General features: G+C 37.1%; 1 protein-coding gene across 6 annotated transcripts in view; it reads left to right on the forward strand.

The window, feature by feature from the left end:
• Positions 1 to 23,120, forward strand: part of LOC120523468 (gamma-glutamylaminecyclotransferase-like) — a 34,969-nt gene extending 11,849 nt beyond the window's left edge. For all 6 annotated transcript variants that reach the window (XM_039744807.1, XM_039744809.1, XM_039744806.1 and 3 more), the window contains one exon: positions 22,293 to 23,120. In XM_039744807.1, coding sequence (XP_039600741.1) covers positions 22,302 to 22,796 — 495 coding nt within the window. In that variant the 5' untranslated portion in view covers positions 22,293 to 22,301 and the 3' untranslated portion in view covers positions 22,797 to 23,120. The remainder of the gene's footprint in view (positions 1 to 22,292) is intronic.
• Positions 23,121 to 26,148: the final 3,028 nt, after the last annotated feature.

Here is a 26,148-nt window from a genome sequence, read left to right on the forward strand (position 1 = left end):
GATGAATATTCTTCCTAAGCTCCTTTTTATTTCAAAACATACCAATATACATTAATAAATCGTTCTTTAAGCAATTAGATTCAACAATAACCTCATTTATTTGGAATTCTAAACATCCACGCATCAAAAGAGCGACCCTACAAAGACAAAAGGCAGAAGGTGGCATGGCTCTACCTAACTTCCAGTTTTATTACTGGGCGGCAAATATACAGCGATAAGAACCTGGACACAAATAGAAGAACATACACAGGCATGGACCGCAATAGAAGTAAAATCCTGCAGTACTTCTTTGTATTCCTGCTCTGTGCTCCAATAAACACACGTTATCGGCAATACACTAATAACCCAATTGTGCTCCACTCACTTAGAATCTGGAACCAATGTAGAAAGCATTTTAAGACGGAGAAGCTTCTTTCTGTGGCACCCTGCAAAAGAACCACCTCTTTCAACCCTCACAAACATATGCAGTTTTTAATATCTGGAAAAATTTGGAATTAACTTGCTTAGAGATCTTTATATAGACAACGTCTTTGCATCCTATGAACAATTACATTCCAAATTTAACATTCCAGCTACAAATTTCTTTCACTATCTTCAAATCAGGAACTTTGTTAAACAGAACCTTCCAGATTTTCCTCATCTTGCACCCTCATCCACGCTGGAAAAATATTGCTCAATTTCAAGGAGTTAGACTCCATCTCTACAATATATAAAATCCTTTTACAATCCCTTCCTTTCAAAGATCCAAGAGGACACTGGGAAAATGACCTCTCAATTAATATATCAGAAAAGGAGTGGAAAGTAGCAATGCAGAGAATTCACTCAAGCTCCATATGCAAAGCATACAATTATACAACTCAAAATTATATATCGAGCACATCTGTCTCGACTAAAACTCTCCAAAATGTTTCCAGGGCATGATCCAACCTGCGAACGTTGCAACCAAGCCCCAGCCTCACTGGGTCACATGTTCTGGGCCTGCACCAAATTAACATTATTCTGGACAAAAATTTTTAATTACCTCTCAGACAGTCTTGGACTCACAATCCCTCCTAACCCATTAACAGCTGTGTTTGGGGTTCTTCCAGAGGGTCTTAAAGTGGAGAAAGACAAACAAATTGTGATTGCATTCACTACACTGTTGCACGCAGACTTATTCTGATAAACTGGAAGAACCCAAACTCTCCTCTTTAAGTCAGTGGGAAACTGATGTGTTATATTATTTGAAATTGGAAAAATCAAATACTCAGTTAGAGGATCTGTGCAGACTTTTTCAAAACATGGCAGGATCTAATCAGTAATATTTTGAAATGAGTTTATAAAGCACAGAGAATTTGTTGATTTAGGTATTTTTTACAAGCCTTAAATTTTACACCATTTGGCTTGCTCTCTCTCTCAAGGGTGGGGATCGATCTGTTCTTAGCATAATTCTTTTTTTTTGTAAAACTTGATTACTATGTATTGATTATAATAAAATTAATAAATAAAAAAAAAAAAAAAAAAGAAGTAGGATGAGTAGAACTGACATATGATCAGTCTCATTATTGCAAAAGCACATATAAATCTATTTCTGAATAAACTCTGTAATGGGATAAGAGTTACAAAAACAAATTTCATGTACAAAGCATTTCCAGACATAAGTTTTTCTTTTTGACATGTGTTGATTAAGTGCTTTATCATAACTGCTGTGAGCCATTTTTATGTGTAGTGTTTTTGGAGTAATTTGTTGTCCTGCAGTCATACGTGAGTTCTGTACCAAGTTTCACTTCTTATTACTGATATTTAAAAAAAAACAAAAAAAAAAAAACAGTACTCTCATGCTTTCAGAACTGTGGGATCGACTTGATAGGTCTTTTGACTTCCTTAGTCATATCACCATTTTATGGCTGCAGCATTTTATGACTGTTTTGAAATGCACTGCTCTGTTGATATTGGCTGCATCCTAGAAGGTAGTACTGTATGTACCACCTTACAGATATTTGGCTTTATAATCCTGTGCAGCTTCCAATATATTGTTTAAGATTCCAAGTCTAGCAGTTTCAGCATGTGCGCTTTGGGGGCAAACGCCTTTTGATTCACAGCTATTCTTGTTTTGGCCTCAGTAACAGTCGTGTGTCTAGCTTTTATCCGGCACCTGTCCTTCAGGTCATTGCAGTGTTTCAAGTCTGAAATTCTGTGTTAGTATGCCTTCTGGTTGATGAATTGTAATAATTCTCATTTTGGCATTAATCATGATATTGTGCTTCAGATTTGGCAGTAGTTCTCTAAATGTCTGTAACAACCCTTGTTTTTGTTTTCCAAGCAAATGTTTGTGTCCTGGTTTGGCCCCTGCGAGTGGCAAATTTCCCTTCTGCCAGTGGTCAATTCATTGGGTCTTGGATGGAACTAAAATAGCAAGTGGGCATTGCCTATGCTGAAGGCTAGTCAACTACCCTGAATAATGCATCCGGCAAAACAGTAATTAGGCCTAGGAGTTTCCACATTGCCTGAGTGTACTTATTCAATGTTGGTTATCCAGTGCTTACTCAGAAACCTGTGTAAAAATAAAAAGAAAAGGTTGAGAACCACAAAAAAAGAAGGTATTCATTTAAAAAATGCAAGGAAACTGTTCTTGCAAGTGATATGGAAAAACAAGATTTCAGTCAGAAAATCCTGTAATGCTGTGTATGCTCTATACTATATACTGAATAATGTGACTCTAAATGGTGTCTGAATCTGGAGTTTATAATATTGAAACTGTGACACACAAAATTAAAATATTAATGTGATAGTGCCAGGATTGTTGTATGATAATTCTTGGAAATTGTATGATATGAGGATATTTCTTTTCAGTAATGCTAAAAACCGAGATATCTGACATAAATTGGGACATAGTTTTTTGTGCTGTATTTATGCAAAAAATTATACACACAGTAAAGCAAACGAAAATATAATACATATGGTTGCTTCTATAACATGAATTTCAGAACAAAAAAACATAAATGACTCTGTAAAGTAATTAATGAAATTAATTTTATTCAGTATTGACTTCAGTGTTACTATCAGGGAAAATCCAGACGCACAGCACAGGTGAAGTGTGGCACCTTGGATCTTGGAACACATTTAACTGCAGTTTTTCAAAAGTAGCCAGACTTCTGTACTACTGAATGTTTTCTCAAGCCATTTTATGCCAGCTGCCAAGATGAGTAGGGTAATGGAGACAGGCTGACCCAAGTACACCCCGAAGCTGGGGTGATTCAAAGAAATACCAGAGCACATTTAGAAGTACTGCAGTATATTAAGTGAGCCCTCCACTTTAGGCAACAAATAAATGTTTCCCAAAAAAAAAAAAAACACTGATCTTGGCAAGCATTTCCATTGAAGCCCAGGAATCAAAACATGCATGGTGTCTCTCTCTGTTCCAGTGTCTTAACAGTTTTACATGTTGACGGCTACAAAAACATACTCAATGAAGTTGAAAACAGGCATTGACTCAGACTGCTGAGGAGGACGTACATTTTAATAATTAACAAAATAGTAAATTAAAAACTAAAAAGAAAAACAATATTTATGATGCAAAAGAGAAGAGTCTTGATCTTAAACTAGTGACGTTTTATCTGCATGGACTGTCAGAGATACTTGTAACATGTAGTGTCCTTCCACAGATTTGGTTATTTAATTTAGTAATATAGCTGATGTCGTAAAAGGAAATGTCAGCAAACTGCCATCAAATACATTTTTGTTCCAAAAATCCTAATGGTATACTACCAATTTATAAGGCAATACATTCTAAATAAGCAGCTTACACATGCTTGCATACTGAGTCCTTTAAATCAGATTCTGTTTTGAGGTGTGTACTATGTTAATTAGTCTAACAGTTTTTTGCAAATCAATAAAGTCTTATTTCAAAATATTTGTCCATTGTCCTAAATATACCTCAAGATTCCCTACAGCAGTATGGTCAAACATCTGCAGAAGCCACACATAATGGAATTATAATGTTTGATTAATCTTTGCATGGCACATGAACATCTAAAAGTCTGTTTGTACTATGCATTGTATATTTAAAATATCCACGTGTAAATATCTGTACACAATCTTGTTTTTTGACATTGCATCCAGTTTTTACCAACTGACCTAAACATCAAATGAGTGTTGTAACCAATCACAGACATGTGCACTTAACACATAACTGCATTGCCAATTCAGAGGCACTCACATCATGTAACTAATTACAGATGAATATGCTGAAGGCATTTTCAGTAGAGTGGTCCCTAGCAATATCATTTAGTAAGTGGGAGACTCTCTTCTGTTTGCAGTAGCAGTCCCTAAAAAAAAAAGTGGCAGTGAAGAAGACTTTTAAGTACCAAAATGAAGAGTATAATCTGTAATTTGGAATTTATTTTTGTTTCAAGAGCAATGATATTGATTTAAAAACTTCTCTGACAGCACCAGTTTATACAGCCTTGTAAAATACAACCTCATAATGCAGTATGAAAAGTTTGTGAAAGCTAAGTATACAGCAGCAAGTCCCAGTCATGTTTGTCCTACAACACCAACATATGTTACTGGTTCAAAATATGACACATCTCTGTATCCAGCAGGCTATCAAAGGCAAATGAAGATAACAGTTGCTTAATGATTAAGAGTTGCACCAACCACCTGGGGCTTGCAGAAGAAGCAGCAAATTTACGTTACTCTGGATAATAGGGAGAATGTAGCTGTTATCAATGACTAGACTATATATACTTTGGTCATAGCCTGGACCTAGTGATTTTTCAGTCCCCTATAACATTTATTCTAAAACTAAACGCATATACCATGGTTGCTGTTCTGCTGAAATACTGGCATACCTTAGGTGCACTTCATTGCCTAATCATATGCAAATACCTGTGTGAGCAAACAGTGAACTTGAAAAGTATTTACAGTAAAGAGTGTTGCTCTTTTAAATGCATAGTCAAGCAGAATGCATAAATGACACAAAGGCAGCAGTATGTAAAAAAAGTCATTAATATTGAAATAGTACATTTAATATTGATATACAGTAGTACATTTACATATAGTACATTTGTTTACATATCAAAACAACAGAACTATTTGGCTGTGTTTACATAATTTCCTAATCTTGTATATTGGAAACTTGCTCTCTGCTCTGACTTTTACATATGTGACATGCGACTTATGTTTTATTAATACAGCACAACCCAAATTTAATATTCTCATGTTTAACATTTTCTTCCATTGAACACTTTTGAATGGTGGGTAGGGAATTTGATGTGTGATTTTTTCAGTAGTAACTTTTTGTTTTGGAAAGACAAAAATTAATAAAGTAATACAATCTTATTTTATTACTATTTTAATGTCAGTAAATAATTGTAGCATATTATAAAAAACGCTTATGTGTTGTAAGGACACTAAGACTTGCCAAGGGGTGTGCTGACCTTCTCTCCTTTCCCTTCCATAGTCCGATGACATGCAGGCTAAGTGAACTGGTGATCCTAAATTGGCCTTAGTGTGTGGTTGGGGTCAGTGTGTGTCTGTTCACCCTGCAATGGACTGGCGCCCTATCTTGGGTTTGTTCCTGCCTTGCGCCCTATGCTAGCTGGGATAGTCTCCAGCAGACCCTTGCAATCCTGTTCAGGACTAAACAGGTTTGAAAAAGACTGCCTGACAGCCATTGTAAAAACAGACACATGGTTTTTCTTTTTAATCAGTGTATTTTTATTGGTATCATGCCTTTATCACACATATTAAGCATAGTTTCTATGGTCAATATTAAGGGACAGTTAGGAAGGTTTGCTAGGCTTCTTTTAGCAAAATGTTTAGCATTTATATATTTAAAAAAAAAAAACAGAGATCGCGAATAGAAGCGGCTGAAATGAGTTTCCTCCACTTAGGGTGTCTGGGCTTTCCCTTAAAGATAGGGTGAGAAACTCAGTCATCCGGGAGGGGCTCAGAGTAGACCTGCTGCTCCTCTGCATCAGCCATTGGATTTGGGCATCATTTACACCCTGAAAATGTATTATGGTAAAGAAATGCTGAGAAAAATTTTCATCAGCATAACTTGTAGAAAGGAGGAGATTAAAATTAATGTGAAAGAAGCTACTGAAATGATTGCAAACTCCTACATGTAAGTTAAAAAAAAAATCACTATAGTAAAAAATGCAGAATTTCATTACAATTAAATTTTCGTTACAACAAAATATTTTTTAAGTCCCTGGGAGTTCGTTGTAATGGAATTTTACCTGTAGTTTCAGTCTTGATGTAGAATCGAGGGACATTAGGTTTATGGAACATTGGATAACTTTCAAGAACAGATATGTTACAGTAGTTCCATCATTATGGGCAATGTCTAGGGTGCAGATCATAATTAACCTAGCTGCATGGGTTAGCTACCGAACAGTCATTTGGCATATTAATAAGCTTGGCCTAGGGTGCAAAACAACCTGGCACTGGCACTGGTGATGGATTACATTTGAACAGGAGGGGCAATGTATTGGGGAGGTGTATGAGTAGGTTAGTCAACAGTTGTTTAATGGGTGAAGTTAAGCGGAGTCGGAGGTTTAGTACAGGACAAGATTTAGAATTTTACATAAAAAGACAGAGAGTAGTTTCTCTATTATAAAAAAAAAAATCTTGGGAGAGAGACTAGGGAGACGAGACGTGATCTCGGAAGACAATTTAACATCCCGCAAGACAAGACAGTGAGACAACATTTAAAACAAGTTCACGGACATCTAACCTAGAAGTTGTTGGAATGTGTTTGGCAGACACACTTCATGTTCTCCCAGCTCTTAAAACAACAACAAGCGACAAGCAGAACACACAGCTCGCCAGCAGCAAGCCAGCAGATGATCCGACCGCTTCTCCTTGGCGAGCGAAAGGAGCAGGACTCGGAGCCCCCTAGAATTATGAAAATATATAAGATAACTATGAAATTTCCATCTTATAGTTACAGTCTAAGTAAAATACATTAGAAATTGGTTATGTTATTGAAAGGAATGTCAAGAAAAAAAACAAATAAGCTGAAGAAGTATGTATCTGTAAATAATTATATCATCAAAGGCATAGACAAATGCAACAATTGAAGACACAGCCTTATCAGTGCTTATCAATATTGCACTATTGCTTAAAAGATTCTTAGTGCATGCAAAGTGACAAGATCAATGGGAAAGAGTCTGGGACACTTTGTACTGCTTGGGATGCACATAAGAAACCCAGACAAAATTGTTTGTGAATGCCAAAGCACGTCAGTATTGTTTTTGTCATCAATGTTGATTTTTACTCCTGGAGGTCAGAAGAAGAAGAAGAAGAAATAGAGCCCATCTTTTTTTTTTTTTAAATTAAGGCACTGTGAGCATGTATGTGTTTCACAAATGAAACAAATGAATGTATTTAACGTTGAATTATAATGGTATTTTAAGTATTTCCTTAACGTAACAATTGTTAATTTGCCAATGGCTTTATTTGTACCAACTCTGAAAAAAAATTCTTTAAAAATGAATTTGACTGTTTATAAGAAAACCAGTAATGGCACACTGCATGATAATGTGCAGTGAATACACTTGACTTGAGCATTCATAGTTGTCATACTCTTTCTCTGTAAGTTTAGCATTTGTTTACTCAAGAGGTTGATGCGCTTGCTGCTTCCTGAGCAGCTCTTCTTTTCTCCACTCTAGCGGCCCCCTTCTTCTTTTCTTTCGTCTGCATCTTTTCTCATTAAAACTTATTAAGTCAGTGTTTGTGTTGCAATTATTTAGTGCGTTTTCTTTAATTTTTCACTTAAGCTGGCACTTGAGTCATCAGTCTTCCTCAAGAATGATTTTAGATATGAACAGGAAGGGGTAGTGACAGCAAAGTCGGTAGGGATGAGAATGGCACCCATACACCAGCGCGCCCTGCTGGCCACTGCCAAGAGTTGATTCTATAATAAAATAAAATTAAAATATAGAGAGGAATAACCTTGGAGGTCAATCATCACCCTGAAAGTGGATTGTAGACGTCACGTAGTATATGTGCAGCAAATTTCAGGTCAATATTTCAAACGGTTTGTGAGCTACAGGTGATTTAAAATCCTTGGCAGACAAATGAGCAGCCACGCTAGCGTATTTATATATAAAGACTAGTATGTTAACAAGCAGCATAGGTGGTAGATTATTTGTCCTGGACATGTTGGGAGAGTAGATCAGTTTTAAAGGAGGGAGTGGTCTTTCAAGAAATTAAATGTGAATCAAAAAATTAAAGGGAATTTGAAAATTACCCTGTAACCATGCCATCACCACAACAGGAAGAAGCTGATGCAATACGTGTTTACAATGGCTTATGGTTAGTTTGAACATGCATAGCACAGGGCATGACCTATGAGACAGAATTAAAGGAACTGAACCATTTTAGTTTGAACAAACAAAATGTATGATAAGACATGACTGAAGTATACAGAATTAAGAAGGAAATTAGTATAGGGGATTTCCAGGTGTTACAATTAAAATAAATTCTTCAACAAGAACATTGGACACAGAGGGAAAGTTATTAATGGTAGATTTGGCACAAAATATTAGAAAGTTTTTCTTCACGCAGAGAAATATAGACACATGGAAAAAATTACCAAGTCACATGATAGGACTTAAGGGACCTCCGAATCTCAACTTGATGTTTTTATTGAGAACCCAGGTGAACAGCATGGACAAATAGGATAGGTTATCTCATTCTAAAGCTCAAAATAAGTGAATGCAAACAGCTTAACCAAATACAATTAAAATAGTGTATTCTACTTGCGATCAATTAAAGAACTAGCTTTTTACAATACTGCAGCTTAATGTTGTGTCATCTTAATATTTCTCAGAAGGAGAACACAGATGGTGATGACTGAAGGTTAAATCAGTAATTTTTAGATGCATTTACTTAAATTCAAATACAAGCCTTTTGAATTAAGTGTGTTCAGTCCTGCTATGTTATTCAGTGTTAACTTCCTCTAAAAAAAAAAATTTCTTGCAACCCAAATAGTTTTTACATTTACATTTACTTATTTGGCTGACACCTTTATCCAAGGCAAATTACAACATTTATGATATAAATGATTATATTTTTTTCATTTTCCAGTTGGAGCACAAGCAGGTCAAGTGACTTGCTCATCATCAGACAATGTCAATAGAGGTATTTGAACCCACAACCTCAGGGTTTGAAGTCCAAAGTGTATGAATATAATGCATGTTAAAATGCTGTGGCTATATTCTGGAATAGAAAAGACTTGATCATCATTTGTAAGGTAGTTACAAAAAGCAGACCTGCATCAAATAACTACATTTTCACTCAATAATTTATTACAAATAGTGAAATAAGGTGGAGTTCCTGTAGGTATATACTGTAAAGTAACATTGATTGGCAATATGAGTAAGTATGCGTTTTTTGCTTGAGTTTGCCCTGAAATGTAAGGTGTCAACTCAAGGGTGAGTTTTTATCTCGTGTCCACTGGTCCAGCATAAGCCTTAGCAGTCTTTAACCTTCTGCTAGGTAAAGCAGGAAAGAAAATGTATGAACTAATGGGCAGTGTGGAAAATTGAATTGTAGACTGACATGCAAGACATTCTAGAAATGAAACCATTAAAAGCAGTAATGTTTATAAAATACAAATGATCTGTTATTTGAAAATATGGTATGAATGAATCATTGAATTGTTGATTTTTTTTTTGTTTTGTTAATGTTCAAGAGTGGGCTCAGTTTTATATGTTCTTTTGGGAATGTTGGGATTTCAGGAAAAATGTGATTGCTAGTATGAAGCCGTTTCAAGTACAACTAAGGTAACTGTCTTAAGGCTTATGTTAGTAGTTAGCATAACAATGTTTGTTTTTCTAAATGAGTGTTTCACAGTTTCTAAGTAAAGGGTTGCTGTGTAGGGATCACGGCCTCTAATTTCAAAGGATCCTCATTCTGCTGAAACTTCTGTAGTTAATATAAGAAAGGTGTTTTGCAAGAAAACTTTCTTGAAACATTCACAAAGGAGAGGAAAGGGTCATTCCAAGCAGGAAGGCCTTGTCTGTGCTAGAAAAAGAAAACAGCAAGATACAGAATGAAGGCATCAAAGGGTTAGCAGGATATGGTCCCTGGAGTCCTCCATTGAACACTGGCTCTTCTTGAAAGTTACCACTGAGCGAAGCCTGACCTCAGGACATACTTGACTCAGGCAGTCAGTCCCAGGTTTAAAGATCAGTGCATTTTTATTTTTTCACCTGCTTCCTACAGCTCTCAGGAAACTTTTGAAGAATTATCCTGTAACTGTATCTTGTGGTGGATACCAAACTAAATCCGCTGTAAAATTGTAGTAAAGTGTTATTTTAAGAATAATGAAAGCCAGTATATTTTTGGTATCTAAGCAGTTAAAACATTTTAGAAATATAGCTGTGTGATCTCTGATTTCAGGAACTGTGTTAAATAAGATATATTACATATATAATAAAAATGTAGTACAATATAAACATAAATTATCATAATTAAATGACCTGGGCAGGCAATATTGAATGGTATGTAGACAAGCAAGACTACTTCATAATAAAAAATACAGACTTGACACTATTAAGTTTTCCAGAATGCATTTTCATTATTCTTTACCACATCATCCTTGAAAAGCTGTGAGATGCCATTGACAGTGCTACTGTGGGTACACATTCTACATGGAAAAGGTTGTTGTGCATGCTTTTTATGTTAAATTTTAAACAAATCCCCAATTGTTTTGCCAAATATATCAATACCAAAACTGTACTCAAAGCTTCAGATTGAGTCTAGATTTACATTCAAGTGTATTATCTATCTAAACAAGAAGAAACAGATTAGTCAAAACACATGCTTATCTATGTAAAATTCATTCTTTGAAGTCCATGCCTTTTTTGCTGTGTTTAGTTCCAAATTATACATAAAAACTCTTGGGAGGCTTTTTGTTGGCATACATTGAGATGAAACCAGACATGAGTTTTCTATTCATAAATTGAAATGTTTACATGAAGCATGATTTTTTGTGTAATTTATAATATATTGGGGACAACGTGTTAAAACTCTTTACCACTAGGGGGCTGAATAACTCTATACAGCTGTTCTTCCCAGGAGAAAAGAAATAAAAGGCATCACAACTGGATATGTGGATGAGGGCATTCTGGTAGTCCTTAGAGTGCCAGAAAATGAGCATAGTGGCTTCTTCCAAGTGTTGATTTTTGTAGGGTATCCATCTGTTTTTAAGATTGTTAAGAGACTTGATTCTCAAGTGTATGCTGTCTGGATAATGCTTGTCAAATTATGTATCTGTCCAGACAGATACTATTATAACAATTAAAATTAACTGATCTCCTTCTTAGCAGTGACAATTGTTGTGATGCTGGCAAGCCTAGTTACAGTTCCCGTGTATGAAAAATCACTTAGCCTAAATAGGTTTTACAGTGCATCCGGAAAGTATTCACAGCGCATCTCTTTTTCCACATTTTGTTATGTTACAGCCTTATTCCAAAATGGATTGAATTCATTGTTTTCCTCAGAATTCTACACACAACACCCCATAATGACAATGTGAAAAAAGATTACTTGAGGTTTTTGCAAATTTATTAAAAATAAAAAAAACTGAGAAATCACATGTACATAAGTATTCACAGCCTTTGCTCAATACTTTGTAGATGCACCTTTGGCAGCAATTACAGCCTCAAGTCTTTTTGAATATTATGCCACAAGCTTGGCACACCTATCCTTGGCCAGTTTCGCCCATTCCTCTTTGCAGCACCTCTCAAGGTCCATCAGGTTGGATGGAAAGCGTTGGTGCACAGCCATTTTAAGATCTCTCCAGAGATGATCAATGGGATTCAAGTCTGGGCTCTGGCTGGGCCACTCAAGGACATTCACAGGGTTGTCCTGAAGCCACTCCTTTGATATCTTGGCTGTGTGCTGAGGGTCATTGTCTTGCTGAGAGATGAACCGTCACCCCAGTCTGAGGTCAAGAGCACTCTGGAGAAGGTTTTCATCCAGGATGTCTCTGTACATTGCTGCAGTCATCTTTCCCTTTATCCTGACTAGTCTCCCAGTTCCTGCCACTGAAAAACATCCCCACAGCTTCATGCTGCCACCACCATGCTTCACTGTAGGGATGGTTTCGGCCTGGTGATGAGCAGCGCCTGGTTTCCTCCAAACGTAACGCCTGGCATTCACACCAAAGAGTTCAATCTTAGTCTCATCCGACCAGAGAATTTTGTTTCTCGTGGTCTGAGAGTCCTTCAGGTGCCTTTTGGCAAACTCCAGGCAGGCTGCCATGTGCCTTTTACTAAGGAGTGGCTTCCGTCTAGCCAGTCTACCATAAAGGCCTGATTGGTGAATTGCTGCAGAGATGGTTGTCCTTCTGGAAGGTTCTCCTCTCTCCACAGAGGACCTCTGGAGCTCTGACAGAGTGACCATCAGGTTCTTGGTCACCTCCCTGACTAAGGCCCTTCTCCACCGATCACTCAGTTTAGATGGCTGGCCAGCTCTAGGAAGAGTCCTGGTGGTTTCAAACTTCTTCCACTTATGGATGATGGAGGCCACTGTGCTCATTGGGACTTTCAAAGCAGCAGAAATTTTTCTGTAACCTTCCCCAGATTTGTGCCTCAAGACAATCTTGCCTTGGAGGTCTACAGACAATTCCTTTGACTTCATGCTTGGTTTGTGCTCTGACATGAACTGTCAACTGTGGGACCTTATATAGACAGGTGTGTGCCTTTCCAAATCATGTCCAATCAACTGAATTTACCACAGGTGGACTCCAATTAAGCTGCAGAAACATCTCAAGGATGATCAGGGGAAACAGGATGCACCTGAGCTCAGTTTGGAGCTTCATGGCAAAGGCTGTGAATACTTATGTACATGTGATTTCTCATTTTTTTATTTTTCATAAATTTGCAAAAATCTCAACTAAACTTTTTTCACATTGTCATTATGGGGTGTTGTGTGTAGAATTCTGAGGAGAAAAATGAATTTAATCCATTTTGGAATAAGGCTGTAACATAACTAAATGTGGAAAAAGTGATGCGCAGTGAATACTTTCCGGATGCACGGTATTTTATATTTGTTACAAACCAGTAGGATGTTTTATGTAGCCTGAACTAATATGTCTTTGTGTTTGAATTTGCATCTGTATATTCTGAAGAGCATCATCTTTTAATATCTGCAAATAACACATTCCTAGCAGAATATAGTACCATAACGCAATCTTTCACATTCAGTCTGAAGTTGTATGCTATCACCCTGTACTTAAGATTGCTGAGAAGTATCATTCCCACCAGATTTAATGTTTAGTTTTGTGTTGACGAGGATGCACAACGTCCATTTGCTCATCAATATTATAATCATTACAGTTTACCTATCCCCATTTATGTAAGCATCAGCAAGCACACAGCAGAATGGCAGCATTCTATCATATGGTTTACACATGTATAGTTACTCCACTAGGGCAATGTTCATAAACGGAAGATGGACTGTAAAGGCTCTACAAATATATACACAAAATACTCTGTGTAGCTACTTGTGAAATATTTTTAATGCAATGATCTGATATCCAACCGCCAGGATAAGCCCTGAATTAACTTCAGTTCTAAGTAAATGTACAAAATTAAGTTATGTCCACTGTAAAAGACCATGAACTGTACACAGATCATTTTGGTTCACCATTAGTGTGTTTCCAATGATCAAGTGGCAGCAAACCAGCTGTGCTTTAAATTCTAGTTACTGACGCTTTTGTTTGCTTCAGTTTTTTACTTATTTCTATCCACTACAGGGTTTTGTGGTCTGCCAAAGTTTTATTTTGCATACAAAACTGTGATGTACCAAGTCAGTATTAGAGCTGTCAGATTAGTCAACAATAGTGTTGATTGGTGAAATTCGCTAAAGGTTTTTTCACAGAGAATATGCTGTGTTAGCCAATGACCTTGTTCACTATACATTCTTCTGAAAAGTCGTTCCCCATGATGCTTTGCAAAGCCAGCATGCTATAATATGCGAAGCCAATATTCTCATCAGTTGTTCAACACCATCAATGATTGAAAATTATATAGTACACAAGTGCTGTGTGTGCAATCTCCAAGCTGCTTTTTTTTGCCGTCCCCTGTCCCACCATTTTGGACAGTTTAGTATGTCTAATAGATTTAATACTTTTATGATTGATAGAAATTGTGGTGTGACTTAGGATTTTTTGGGTTTCAGAAACATGCCACCACAGAAAAATGGTTGGAAAACACCGCTTTAACTACACCTTTGCTCCTGACACGCTAAAAAAAGATCTCTCTAGTTGCTATTTCACTTAAAAACTGACACTGTGCTTTACTTGGGTGGTTGTATGTTGCATTCTTTACGTAAATTAGTGAAGATACTACAAACTGGAATAATGGGTAGGGATAATCATTACACTTCTGTTTTTCAGAATTCTGTCATTATATTAGAGCATTCGACACTGTAAGCTACCTGGCAGACTGGCGAGGTAAATGCAGATGAAATAGCGAGTTATTTTGGGTTTAGTGCCACTCAAAGATAACTTATTTAGTACTTATCTGATATATTGAATCAATCTGTAATGATTGTATCCGCTACACTTGATGATTGCAGGTCAACCCCAAACTGCTTTCAGCCCTTTCCCACATCGCAGAAAGATGACTTATAATAATAAAAGCAATATTTACCAAACCACACAGAGAAAAGATGCAAAAAAAAAAAATTAATACATTTTCTACAATTCCCCCCAACTCCCCCACTTCCAATATATACAATAAACACAAGGCATAAAATTATATATCCAAGAATATTCCCCACCGTCCCTTCGATTTAGTCTTTATCTGATTCTCCTATTTCCCCATAGTTCAGTTTCTTAGACATGCCAATCCCAGAATAAAAGATTTACGGCTCACACTGCTTCTGATCCCTTTCACTGATGAGGTTCACTTCCCTCAGCGTATCTGGAATCTTTGAAGTGGCCACCCCAGACTGCGTTGGACTTGTGGTGCTCCCCGAAAACAATCTTTCTCCTGGACTTCAATGTAGCATGTTTTTTTCCTCCACCATAAAAACTCGGGCTGTCTTTCCTTCCTTCTCTTCCCACCATTTTGCTCTCCTATTTAAATAGTGCGTCCGTTTCCATGGCACTCCCGGAAATCGCAATGACAGCCCCGTACCTCCCAAAAGGTCCTTTCTATCCAACCCGCCCATCTTTTGCTGCCGTGCTGCAACAGGATTTTACATAGAGAGAAATAAACAAACCATATGCAAATGTATGTGGCAATGGTACAAATCATCTTATAGAAACATTTAAAAAAGAAAAAAAAAGTGGAATTTTTTTTTTACCTTTGCAGCTTTTCTCTAACATTGCCCCAGGATTGTGATAAACCCCAGCCCCGGCACCTATGTTAGTACGTATAAATCAAGAAAATGAATACTAGTGCTACATATTGACATGTGGTGCATCTTTGTGAATGACATAATATAAAATTGTAAACCTTTAAATGAAAATTTTATTTAATAAAATTTGACAGTAATGAGTACTGTCACCAGATATATAACACTGTTCCTTGTGTGCTGGCTCTACAGAGCAGCATGGCTAATTTGTAGGCATAATTGACCATGTGCCCATTACACTTTCAAAACATACCCTGTCGAATAATAATATTAATAATAATAAGGAAAGATTTATTACTAATAATTTCTTGATAGAAGAAAAAAATGTGCAGCATCAGCACAGAAAAAGTGGAAACAAAAAAGACTCTTTAACTGTGCCTGGAGCTGCAACTTCAGACAATTCAAATGGGTCAGTCCCACACTGCCACTTCATGGCATGGCCAGGGTGTGCCCCAAGATTGAAACTCTGTGAGTGCAATGATTGATATTTTGCTTACATATTGCTAGTTTTGGTCATTTGTTGTATTCTGTTTGTGGTATTCATTCGCTCTGCATCTTTTGTTGTTTGAGGTACAGTGGTTAGCAGTGGTGCCTCACAACAATTAAGATCACATTTTTTGGCCAAAACAGTTGGCCTAGCATATTTGCCAGACATTTCTCAAGCCCTCAGGGACAATTAAATCTATTTAAAAGTAGTTTAGTTCCTCCTTCACCATTCATTTCATGAACATTTCTGTAATTTCACCAAACTCATGACGAAGCAAACTCTGTGGGGTTTACTCATTACATGCCAACAAGTTAGATTTGAATATCCATTTTAAAACGAAGTATATACAGTAGACCCCTGCGAAGTCGCGGTTCAGACTTCACGGCCTCAGTCATTCGCGGATTTTTCCTTAGAACCTAACTAATAATTGTTATCAGAAACCGCAAATATCCTTCGCAATTTTAATGGCTTTTTTAGTGGCAATACTGTACTGTAGAGAGAACCACGACTTGGGATGGTGAAAGTAGCCAATAGAATTTGAAACTGCAACTCCCAGCAGTCCCTGCCGTGGCTCTGATTGGCCTTTAAAGGATGTCAGCGTGGCTTTTAAAAAGGGGGATGGTGACCAAAAGCAAAAAAAAAAAAAGTTTTTGTAATTCGTGTTTCAAGTTCCTGTCTGGCTACCTTCTGTTGGGTTACCTGTACTTATTCATTTTGTCGTGGATCGTTTCGTGCGTCTCGATTGTCTGCCTGTGTACATGAGGACTGTAAGTGGATTCATGGCTATCCTGCAAAGAAAGGAGCACTCCTGAATCTGTCCACCCATCTTCACCATTTCAGGAACTACTGGTAGGACTATCTGTACATTACCATTCAATGTGCGGATCTCTGAACTATCTATTTTCATCATTACATTTCATCCGTTGCCGTTTTCCATGAACTTTTTCATGATTTACTGTGTGTGTTTTGTTTGTGCTTTGTTGTATCTAATGGGTAATCGCCGTAAGGGGAAAAAAGTTATATACAGTGCATCCGGAAAGTATTCACAGCGCATCACTTTTTGCACAATTTGTTATGTTACAGCCTTATTCCAAAATGGATTAAATTCATTTTTTTCCTCAGAATTCTACACACAACACCCCATAATGACATTAAAAAATTTACTTGAGATTTTTGCAAATTTATTAAAAATAAAAAAATTGAGAAAACAAATGTACATAAGTATTCACAGCCTTTGCCATGAAGCTAAAAATTGAGCTCAGGTGCATCCTGTTTCCCCTGATCATCCTTGAGATGTTTCTGCAGCTTAATTGGAGTCCACCTGTGGTAAATTCAGTTGATTGGACATGATTCGGAAAGGCACACACCTGTCTATATAAGGTCCCAAAGTTGACAGTTCATGGCAGAGCACAAACCAAGCATGAAGTCAAAGGAATTGTCTGTAGACCTCCGAGACAGGATTGTCTCGAGGCACAAATCTGGGGAAGGTTACAGAAAAATGTCTGCTGCTTTGAAGGTCCCAATGAGCACAGTGGCCTCCATCATCCGTAAGTGGAAGAAGTTTGAAACCACCAGGAATCTTCCTAGAGCTGGCCGGCCATCTAAACTGAGTGATCGGGGGAGAAGGGCCTTAGTCAGGGAGGTGACCAAGAACCCGATGGTCACTCTGTCAGAGCTCCAGAGGTCCTCTGTGGAGAGAGGAGAACCTTCAAGAAGGACAACCATCTCTGCAGCAATCCACCAATCAGGCCTGTATGGTAGAGTGGCCAGACGGAAGCCACTCCTTAGTAAAAGGCACATGGCAGCCCGCCTGGAGTTTGCCAAAAGGCACCTGAAGGACTCTCAGACCACGAGAAACAAAATTCTCTGCTCTGATGAGACTAAGATTGAACTCTTTGGTGTGAATGCCAGGCGTCACGTTTGGAGGAAACCAGGCGCTGCTCATCACCAGGCCAATACCATCCCTACATTGAAGCATGGTGGTGGCAGCATCATGCTGTGGGGATGTTTTTCAGCGGCAGGAACTGGGAGCCAAGTCAGGATAAAGGAAAAGATGACTGCTGCAATGTACAGAGACATCCTGGATGAAAACCTTCTCCAGAGCGCTCTTGACCTCAGACTGGGGCGACGGTTTATCTTTCAGCAGGACAACGACCCTAAGCACACAGCCAAGATATCAAAGGAGTGGCTTCAGGACAACTTTGTGAATGTCCTTGAGTGGCCCAGCCAGAGCCCAGACTTGAATCCGATTGAACATCTCTGGAGAGATCTTAAAATGGCTGTGCACCGACGCTTCCCATCCAACCTGATGGAGCTTGAGAGGTGCTGCAAAGAGGAATGGGCGAAACTGGCCAAGGATAGGTGTGCCAAGCTTGTGGCATAATATTCAAAAAGACTTGAGGCTGTAATTGCTGCCAAAGGTGCATCGACAAAGTAATGAGCAAAGGCAGTGAATACTTATGTACATGTGATTTCTCAGTTTTTGTATTTTTAATAAATTTGCAAAAACCTCAAGTAAACTTTTTTCACGTTGTCATTATGGGGTGTTGTGTATAGAATTCTGAGGCAAAAAATTAATTTAATCCATTTTGGAATAAGAATGTAACATAAAATGTGAAAAAAGTGATGCGCTGTGAATACTTTCCGGATGCACTGTAGTTGTTTTCTTATTTCATTTGTTTTCACTACATTTATTATTTGCTGTTTGCTTTGTTTTTGTCTCTGTTTGTGAGTACACGCATTGGGTCAAGGCTGGAATTGCCACAATAAAAATTAATAAATCACCGTCCTTCTCAATTGCGGCTTCTTGTGACGCTACACTTACTTAAAAACCTGAATCGTACTGGTCCTTTTTGGCCGATTGCTTTGTTTCTCTTTCCTCCCCCAGACATTCTCTGCTTCTGTTGGGGTTGTGCTCCCCTGTGATGTTTGTCTATTATTTAATCGTTAACTATCTGCATGCTGATCAACTTTTACTTCTGAAAGAGACATGTTTGTTTTTGAAGTGTTTGAATAAAGTGTTTGTGTGCAATTCTGTGACCTAAGCTGCACTAAGACTAGTCTGACAGTATTAGCGCTTATCTCTGTGTGCTTGCTTGCAGCCAGTTTAAACGCAGTTGGCTCAGTGATTTACGTCCATGGCGTCAGTTGCACTTTGTACATATTGTTCCAGTAGTTTTTAAAATAGTTTTTACAGTTCATTAGCAGTGTGTAAGATGATCAGTGTGGCAAAATTATGATGCTCTTTGCATGAAAAAAAATGCTTTTACTTAAAAATTTCACTTTTTCTTTGTTAATTGTGGCGTTTACTTAAAGTGCAGCAAAAAAGTATTTTGCGTCCAGGGATGCATTAACCCCCAAGTAGATAGATAGATAGGTAGATAGAAGTATGTGGAAGTTTAACGGTTAAAGCCCCAAGATGCTGCTGAAATGAGCTGCACTGTCTAAGGCTACTGGCAATGAAAACGCGGTTGCATGAATTACAGTACATATAGCGGTAACATTGTTATTTTACATTCTAGCACTGCGGGAGACATAGCAGTACAGTATACAGGTTTACCTTTACACTCTTTATTTTTAGGTAATGTATTAAGCTGAGTCTGAAATTAAGTTAAAGTGTTTTGGGGGCATATTTAGGGTTTAAACTATGAAAATAGGCATTTTTTTTTAACCACATCCAAAATTTGTGTTTTTTCACAATTCGCAGGTGCTCTAGGAACGTAACCCCCGTGAATTTTGCCGATGTACTGTACCCAAATACGTTATCCAAAAGTAGGTTAAAAGGTCTGGGTGCTCTGTGCACATTGGCAGTGTATGTGTATTTTTATGTTTTATTAATATATGTACAGTTTTATGCTGTAAAGCATGAAGTGCTTTGATTCTTACATAGTTACTTTAAAGACACACATGAAAACTGCAACTTCCAAATGAATGAGACACTTGGAAAAAAACAGCCCTTCACAAAACGGGGTTCATTGCAATGCAGTGCAATATAATTAAAAAAAATTAAAAAATCGTGAGTGTGCTCCTCTCGACTTTCTCGTGTACTGTGATAGAAGTAAAGGTCATCAGAACCACTTCCAGTTGAGAAATATTTCTCAAATATCATATCTCTTTGTTTCTCATCATAACTAATTGATAATATCAATACACAATCGTTTATCTCTATTTATAATCAAACTTTATATTAAAATGATATTTTCACAATAAGGGAGGTCGAAAATGGTGGTGGATTTTTTTTTTCATGATTACATATACATTACTTAGATAAAGTGCAAAGTAAAAATAGTTATAGTCACCTAAAAACATAGAAAAAGTGTTAGTATTATATGTTACAATAAACTGTTATAGATAAAACTGCATTTAGCTACATTTAATTATGATAATGATGCGGAAATAAAAAAAAATCATAAAATTAAATGTATTACCATGAACACGATAGGGACTATAGCAGTTTATTGTTCCCATTACATTTTTATATTTACATGGCATGTTCAATGTTTATATGTTATTGTTAAACTGATGGTGTATAAATTAAAATAAAATTAATAACAGTTATTGAAAAAATGTGTTATATTGAATACAGTTTTTAATAGCATGTACACATTTATATTTCCATAATACAAAAAATTTGAATGGTTGTTTACATAAAATACTACTTCCTTGTTGAGTAATTTTTCTCATATTTCATATCTGTTTGCTTTTTATCATTATAAATATCTAATAACCATAGTTTACTATTCGCAAAAGTATTCAGTTAAAGAAGTGGCCCAAAAGTTGATAGATTTCTTTATTTTTGATATAAAGTAGGTGTACAAAATCTCACTGACCTAGGTCAAAGTGTTTTCGATTTATCGTGTTTACACACAGACAGACATAATTTCAAAAATGGTATTTTTGGACTCAGAAATGTCTAAAATGTCAAGATTCATCAAAATTTCGAGGTCAAATTTTTTCATGATTCCTATACTTTCTCTATACTGTGTATAATAGAAAGTCAAAAGCTGAGCCGGGCACCTTCTTACTTTTACCTGTAATGCACAAACAAAATTATAAAAAAAAGACAAAATCACACTGAGGATTGCTCAAAGGTGCCTGTTCTGAACAGGGGATTTGCATGTTGCGAGTCCTGACTGACCATAGTGCATGAAAATTGTAATCTGGTCTAAACTGCAAAAAAAAAAAAAAATCACAGGATACAGTTCTCCCAATGGTTAGCCAACACTGAACCTTTATAATTTTTTTCAACACATTTTGCTTGTACATAAGAATTAAATAATATTTTGTAACTCAGTGTCACAGAGAGTCTACCTTGATAGCATTTGGTGCCAATCCATTATAGAGCATTCTCATGCACACATTTATATCTACAAGGTGTCAGTTAGAAAACCCAACCTGTACATTTTTGGGTTGTGAGAGTAAAACTTAGCCATGTTAATAAAAAGCAAAAAACAGCAAACTCCAATAAAGGGTGAGAGAACAAGACAGGTGAAGGGACCAGAATCAGAGTTGTACACCAAGAAGTGTTCGCATTTTAGAAATTATTACAATTACAATGCAGAAGTGTTATCTTTTAGTTGCAGTATTGATTACGCCTAAACAGCATCACTACAAATTCCCTCCTCTTGGTATAACACAATTTAATAGTGAAAAGATGATCAGAACTGACCTTCTTTTCCATTGCTTACTAGTATTAGACACACTGCTGTTAGCATCAGCAAATTCAGTACTACAAGTTTCAGTTCTTAATGCATATCGACTCCTTAGTTTGACCGGTCATCCCCATGAGTACATGACATACAGATAGCATGTAATGCTCAGGTACATTTAAATGCTTCAGAGAGGTTGGAATGTTTGGATTTTTGTCTTACATGTAAATATCTTTTAGAAAAAGGGCCTTCAAGTTGTTTGAGAATTCTAAGTGAACAGATCTTTAATGAACAGTAGTATTCAAAGGAAACTGCTCTTGACTGGAAGCTTAACAGGATAAACATATTTTAATAGTATTATTATTGTATCAGCAGGAAAATAACTTTCAACTTTTTCCTTTAGCAGAAACACACTATAATAGGAGCAAGCCTATTTAACTCCTATTATATATTCCTTTTTCTGCATTGAAACCATAAATGAAAACATATTTCATCCTGTGTGTTGATTAAAACAAGGTTTGGCTCAAGAATAGTAGCAAAGAAAAAGGAGGTCAAATTATCTTCAAAAGGAGCCAGCCAACGCATTCTGTGCTTGTTTTTGGTTAAAGTTTCTTCTAATAGTTGTGTGACTTTCAAATGAGGGGATTTAACATGCTATGATAAAAACATCTCACACTACTGTGGTTGCACAGGCAGTTGAATGTAAAGTTTGGTTGCATGCTGATTTTCTCAATACTGTATATATTCCTAATTATATAAATGTATAATAACATTCATATTGTGTTTTCTTACAGAATATTACAATGGTCTTAATTTTTGTATATGGTACCTTGAAAAGAGGCCAGCCAAACCATTGTGAAATGACAACAGCCAAAAATGGGAAAGCAGAATATCAAGGAAGAGGACACACTGTTGTAAAGTTTCCACTGGTCATAGCAGGAAAATACAATATCCCATTTTTGTTAAACGTACCAGGATCTGGCCACCACGTTAAAGGAGAAATCTACTCGATTGACAATGAGATGCTACAATTTCTGGACAAATTTGAAGAATGTCCACGTGTGTATCAGCGTACTCTTGAGAAGGTCAAGATAGAAGAATGGGAAGGTGCCAGTAACCTGCTTTCAACTGATTCGCCTGTTGGCAGCATCGTAGAGTTCTTTGTCTATACCACCAAGTCCTACATTCCCGAATGGCTGAAGCTTGACTGTCATGAAAATTATGATGCTTATGGGGCACACGGCCTTACTTATATAGAACGTATCAACAGAAGTATTGACTGGCCCTTTAATATATAAGGCATCCAATAATGAAATATGCCAGTCATATGTCAAGGCATTTTGTATAACATTTTATAGTTTCAACTAAATTAATGAATACAAGGTCTAGGCAGAGCTACTGTAGGTGAAAATGCACTGCTGCTATCTTTATAAATCATAATGGGCTTTTTTGATTGCGTTATATTCAACTTATTCCTTGTATATTTAGAAAGTAAATGTGCTGTGCACCATCTGAGAGAATGTGGGAATTCTTAATGCACAGGAGAATTTGTTTACTTCATTTAATGATTATGGAAAATTAACAGATTTATTCACCTTAATAAAAGGACACGTGTCTGTGTATCATTGTGTCCATCGAGTTGCTCTTTCTCTGTCAATCCAACAGATGACGTATCACAAACATTAAAATTGCTTTTACTAATCCCATGGCATGTAATAGAGGCAGTCCATTGCATTTGTCATTACAATAGATAGTACCTCACAAGTATTAATGCTGCTTTTTATTGCTATTATTACTTTTTACTGCTTTATAATAAATGCATTTTATTATTTCATGCATTACAAAATACAATTCCAATAGATTAATATATTTATTACTAGGGGGCTTCGCCCCTTGCCCGCTTTGCTCGCCAACCCCCGTGTTTGGTTTTCCAGATACACACTTGTACGTTTTTTTATTCTTTGAATTGTTGCTATTTCATTAGTTTCACTTTTATTTCAGAACTTATGTAAAAACAATCTTTGGAATCTTTCGAGTCCCAATATACAAATCTTTTAAATGAGGTCTGTGGGACTTGTGTTTAATGACTTTGTACCATAATTCAGGATATGTTTCTCTGTTTGGAATTTCAGCACAGAAAAAGCAATCTACATCATCAGCAGTTAAAATTTTTTTTTTGCAAAGTAAAAAATAAATGCAAGTGAGCACCACCAAATTCTCTGAGTTAAACTTCAAAGCTTTACAATATTTACATACTTCTGACTTACTGTATCACCAGTGTCCATACAGTTATTCTGGAAAGTATTCACAGCGCATCACTTTTTCCACATTTTGTTATGTTATACCCTTATTCCAAAATGGATTAAATTAATTTTTTTCCTCAGAATTCTACACACAACACCCCATAATGACAACGTGAAAAAAGTTTACTTGAGGTTTTGCAAATTTATTAAAAATAAAAAAACTGAGAAATCACATGTACATAAGTATTCACAGCCTTTGCTCAATACTTTGTTGATGCACCTTTGGCAGCAATTACAGCCTCAAGTCTTTTTGAATATGATGCCACAAGCTTGGCACACCTATCCTTGGCCAGTTTCGCCCATTCCTCTTTGCAGCACATCTCAAGCTCCATCAGGTTGTATGGGAAGCGTCGGTGCACAGCCATTTTAAGATCTCTCCAGAGATGTTCAATCGGATTCAAGTCTGGGCTCTGGCTGGGACACTCAAGGACATTCACAGAGTTGTCCTGAAGCCACTCCTTTGATATCTTGGCTGTGTGCTTAGGGTTGTTGTCCTGCTGAAAGATGAACCATCACCCCAGTCTGAGGTCAAGAGCACTCTGGAGCAGGTTTTCATCCAGGATGTCTCTGTACATTGCAGCAGTCATCTTTCCCTTTATCCTGACTAGTCTCCCAGTTCCTGCCACTGAAAAACATGCCCACAGCATGATGCTGCCACCACCATGCTTCACTGTAGGGATGGTATTGGCCTGGTGATGAGCGGTGCCTGGTTCCTGCTAAACGTGAGGCCTGGCATTCACACCAAAGAGTTCAATCTTTGTCTCATCAGACCAGAGAATTTTGTTTCTCGTGGTCTGAGAGTCCTTCAGGTGCCTTTTGGCAAACTTCAGGCAGGCTGCCATGTGCCTTTTACTAAGGAGTGGCTTCCGTCTGGCCACTCTACCATACAGGCCTGATTGGTGGATTGCTACAGAGATGGTTGTCCTTCTGGAAGGTTCTCCTCTCTCCACAGAGGACCTCTGGAGCTCTGACAGAGTGACCATCGGGTTCTTGGTCACCTCCCTGACTAAGGCCCTTCTGCCCCGATCGCTTAGTTTAGATGGCCGGCCAGCTCTAGAAAGAGTTCTGGTGGTTTCAAACTTCTTCCACTTACGGATGATGGAGGCCACTGTGCTCATTGGTTACCTTCAAAGCAGCAGACATTTTTTCTGTAACCTTCCCCAGATTTTTGCCTTGAGACAATCCTGTCTTGGAGGTCTACAGACAATTCGTTTGACTTCATGCTTGGTTTGTGCTCTGACATGAACTGTCAACTGTGGGACCTTATATAGACAGGTGTGTGCCTTTCCAAATCATGTCCAATCAACTGAATTTACCACAGGTGGACTCCAATTAAGCTGTAGAAACATCTCAAGGATGATCAGGGGAAACAGGATGCACCTAAGCTCAATTTTGAGCTTCATGGCAAAGGCTGTGAATACTTATGTACATGTGCTTTCTTAGTTTATTTTTAATAAATTTGCAAAAAACTCAAGTAAACTTTTTTCATGTTGTCATTATGGGGTGTTGTGTGTAGAATTCTGAGAAAAAAAAAGAATTTAATCCATTTTGGAATAAGGCTGTAACATAAAATATGGAAAAAGTGATGCGCTTTGAATACTTTCCAGATGCACTGTATATATTCGATCTCTATTCACCTTTTCATTTATTCTCTGAGTAATAATTTTTCTTTTTTTGCGCTAATGCGATGTTTATTTTCTTTTTTTCAAACTGTCATTTTTTTTTTTCTGCTTTCATATTCTGTATCTTGCTCTGCTTGTGTTTCTACGAGTCTTTTGAATTCCAGTTTTCATTATCTCTAACCTGCTCTGCATGTGTTTGGCCCCCTTGTTTTTTAACCTCTTTATGATATTTTACTTTGTTTTCTACTCTGTGTTTTCTTTCTAACCTCGCTTTGTCCTGCTTTTTTTTTCCAGTGACACCTGGTCTGTGATGATTATTTTCCCTTTGCGCTACTGTGATCTTTATTTTCTTTTTTTTATCCTTTCTAATTTTCCTACTTTCACATTCTTTAACTTTCTCCACATGTGTATCGTGCCTTTTTTTTTTTTTTTTTGAGCCTTTCGAATTCCACTGCTTTCGTAATCTCTAACCTGCTCAGCATGTGTATAGTGCCAATGTATCTTTGAAGTTCTACTTGTCTTTTACTTTGTCTTTTAATTCTGAGCCCGATTGGACATGCTTTGTTTCAATTTCACTTTTTCCGGGCTCATAATTACTTTCCTTATTTTCTGAATTTCCCCTAGATTATTCTTTTTCGCTCTTTTTTTCTCTCCAACGCTTTTGAGTCTCTTTTCTCAATGCTGCTTTCTTCTTCGCTTAGTTGTCGATGTTTCATTTATAACGT

Source organism: Polypterus senegalus, chromosome 2 (genome assembly GCF_016835505.1).
Source record: "Polypterus senegalus isolate Bchr_013 chromosome 2, ASM1683550v1, whole genome shotgun sequence".
Taxonomy (NCBI): Eukaryota; Metazoa; Chordata; class Cladistia; order Polypteriformes; family Polypteridae; genus Polypterus; species Polypterus senegalus.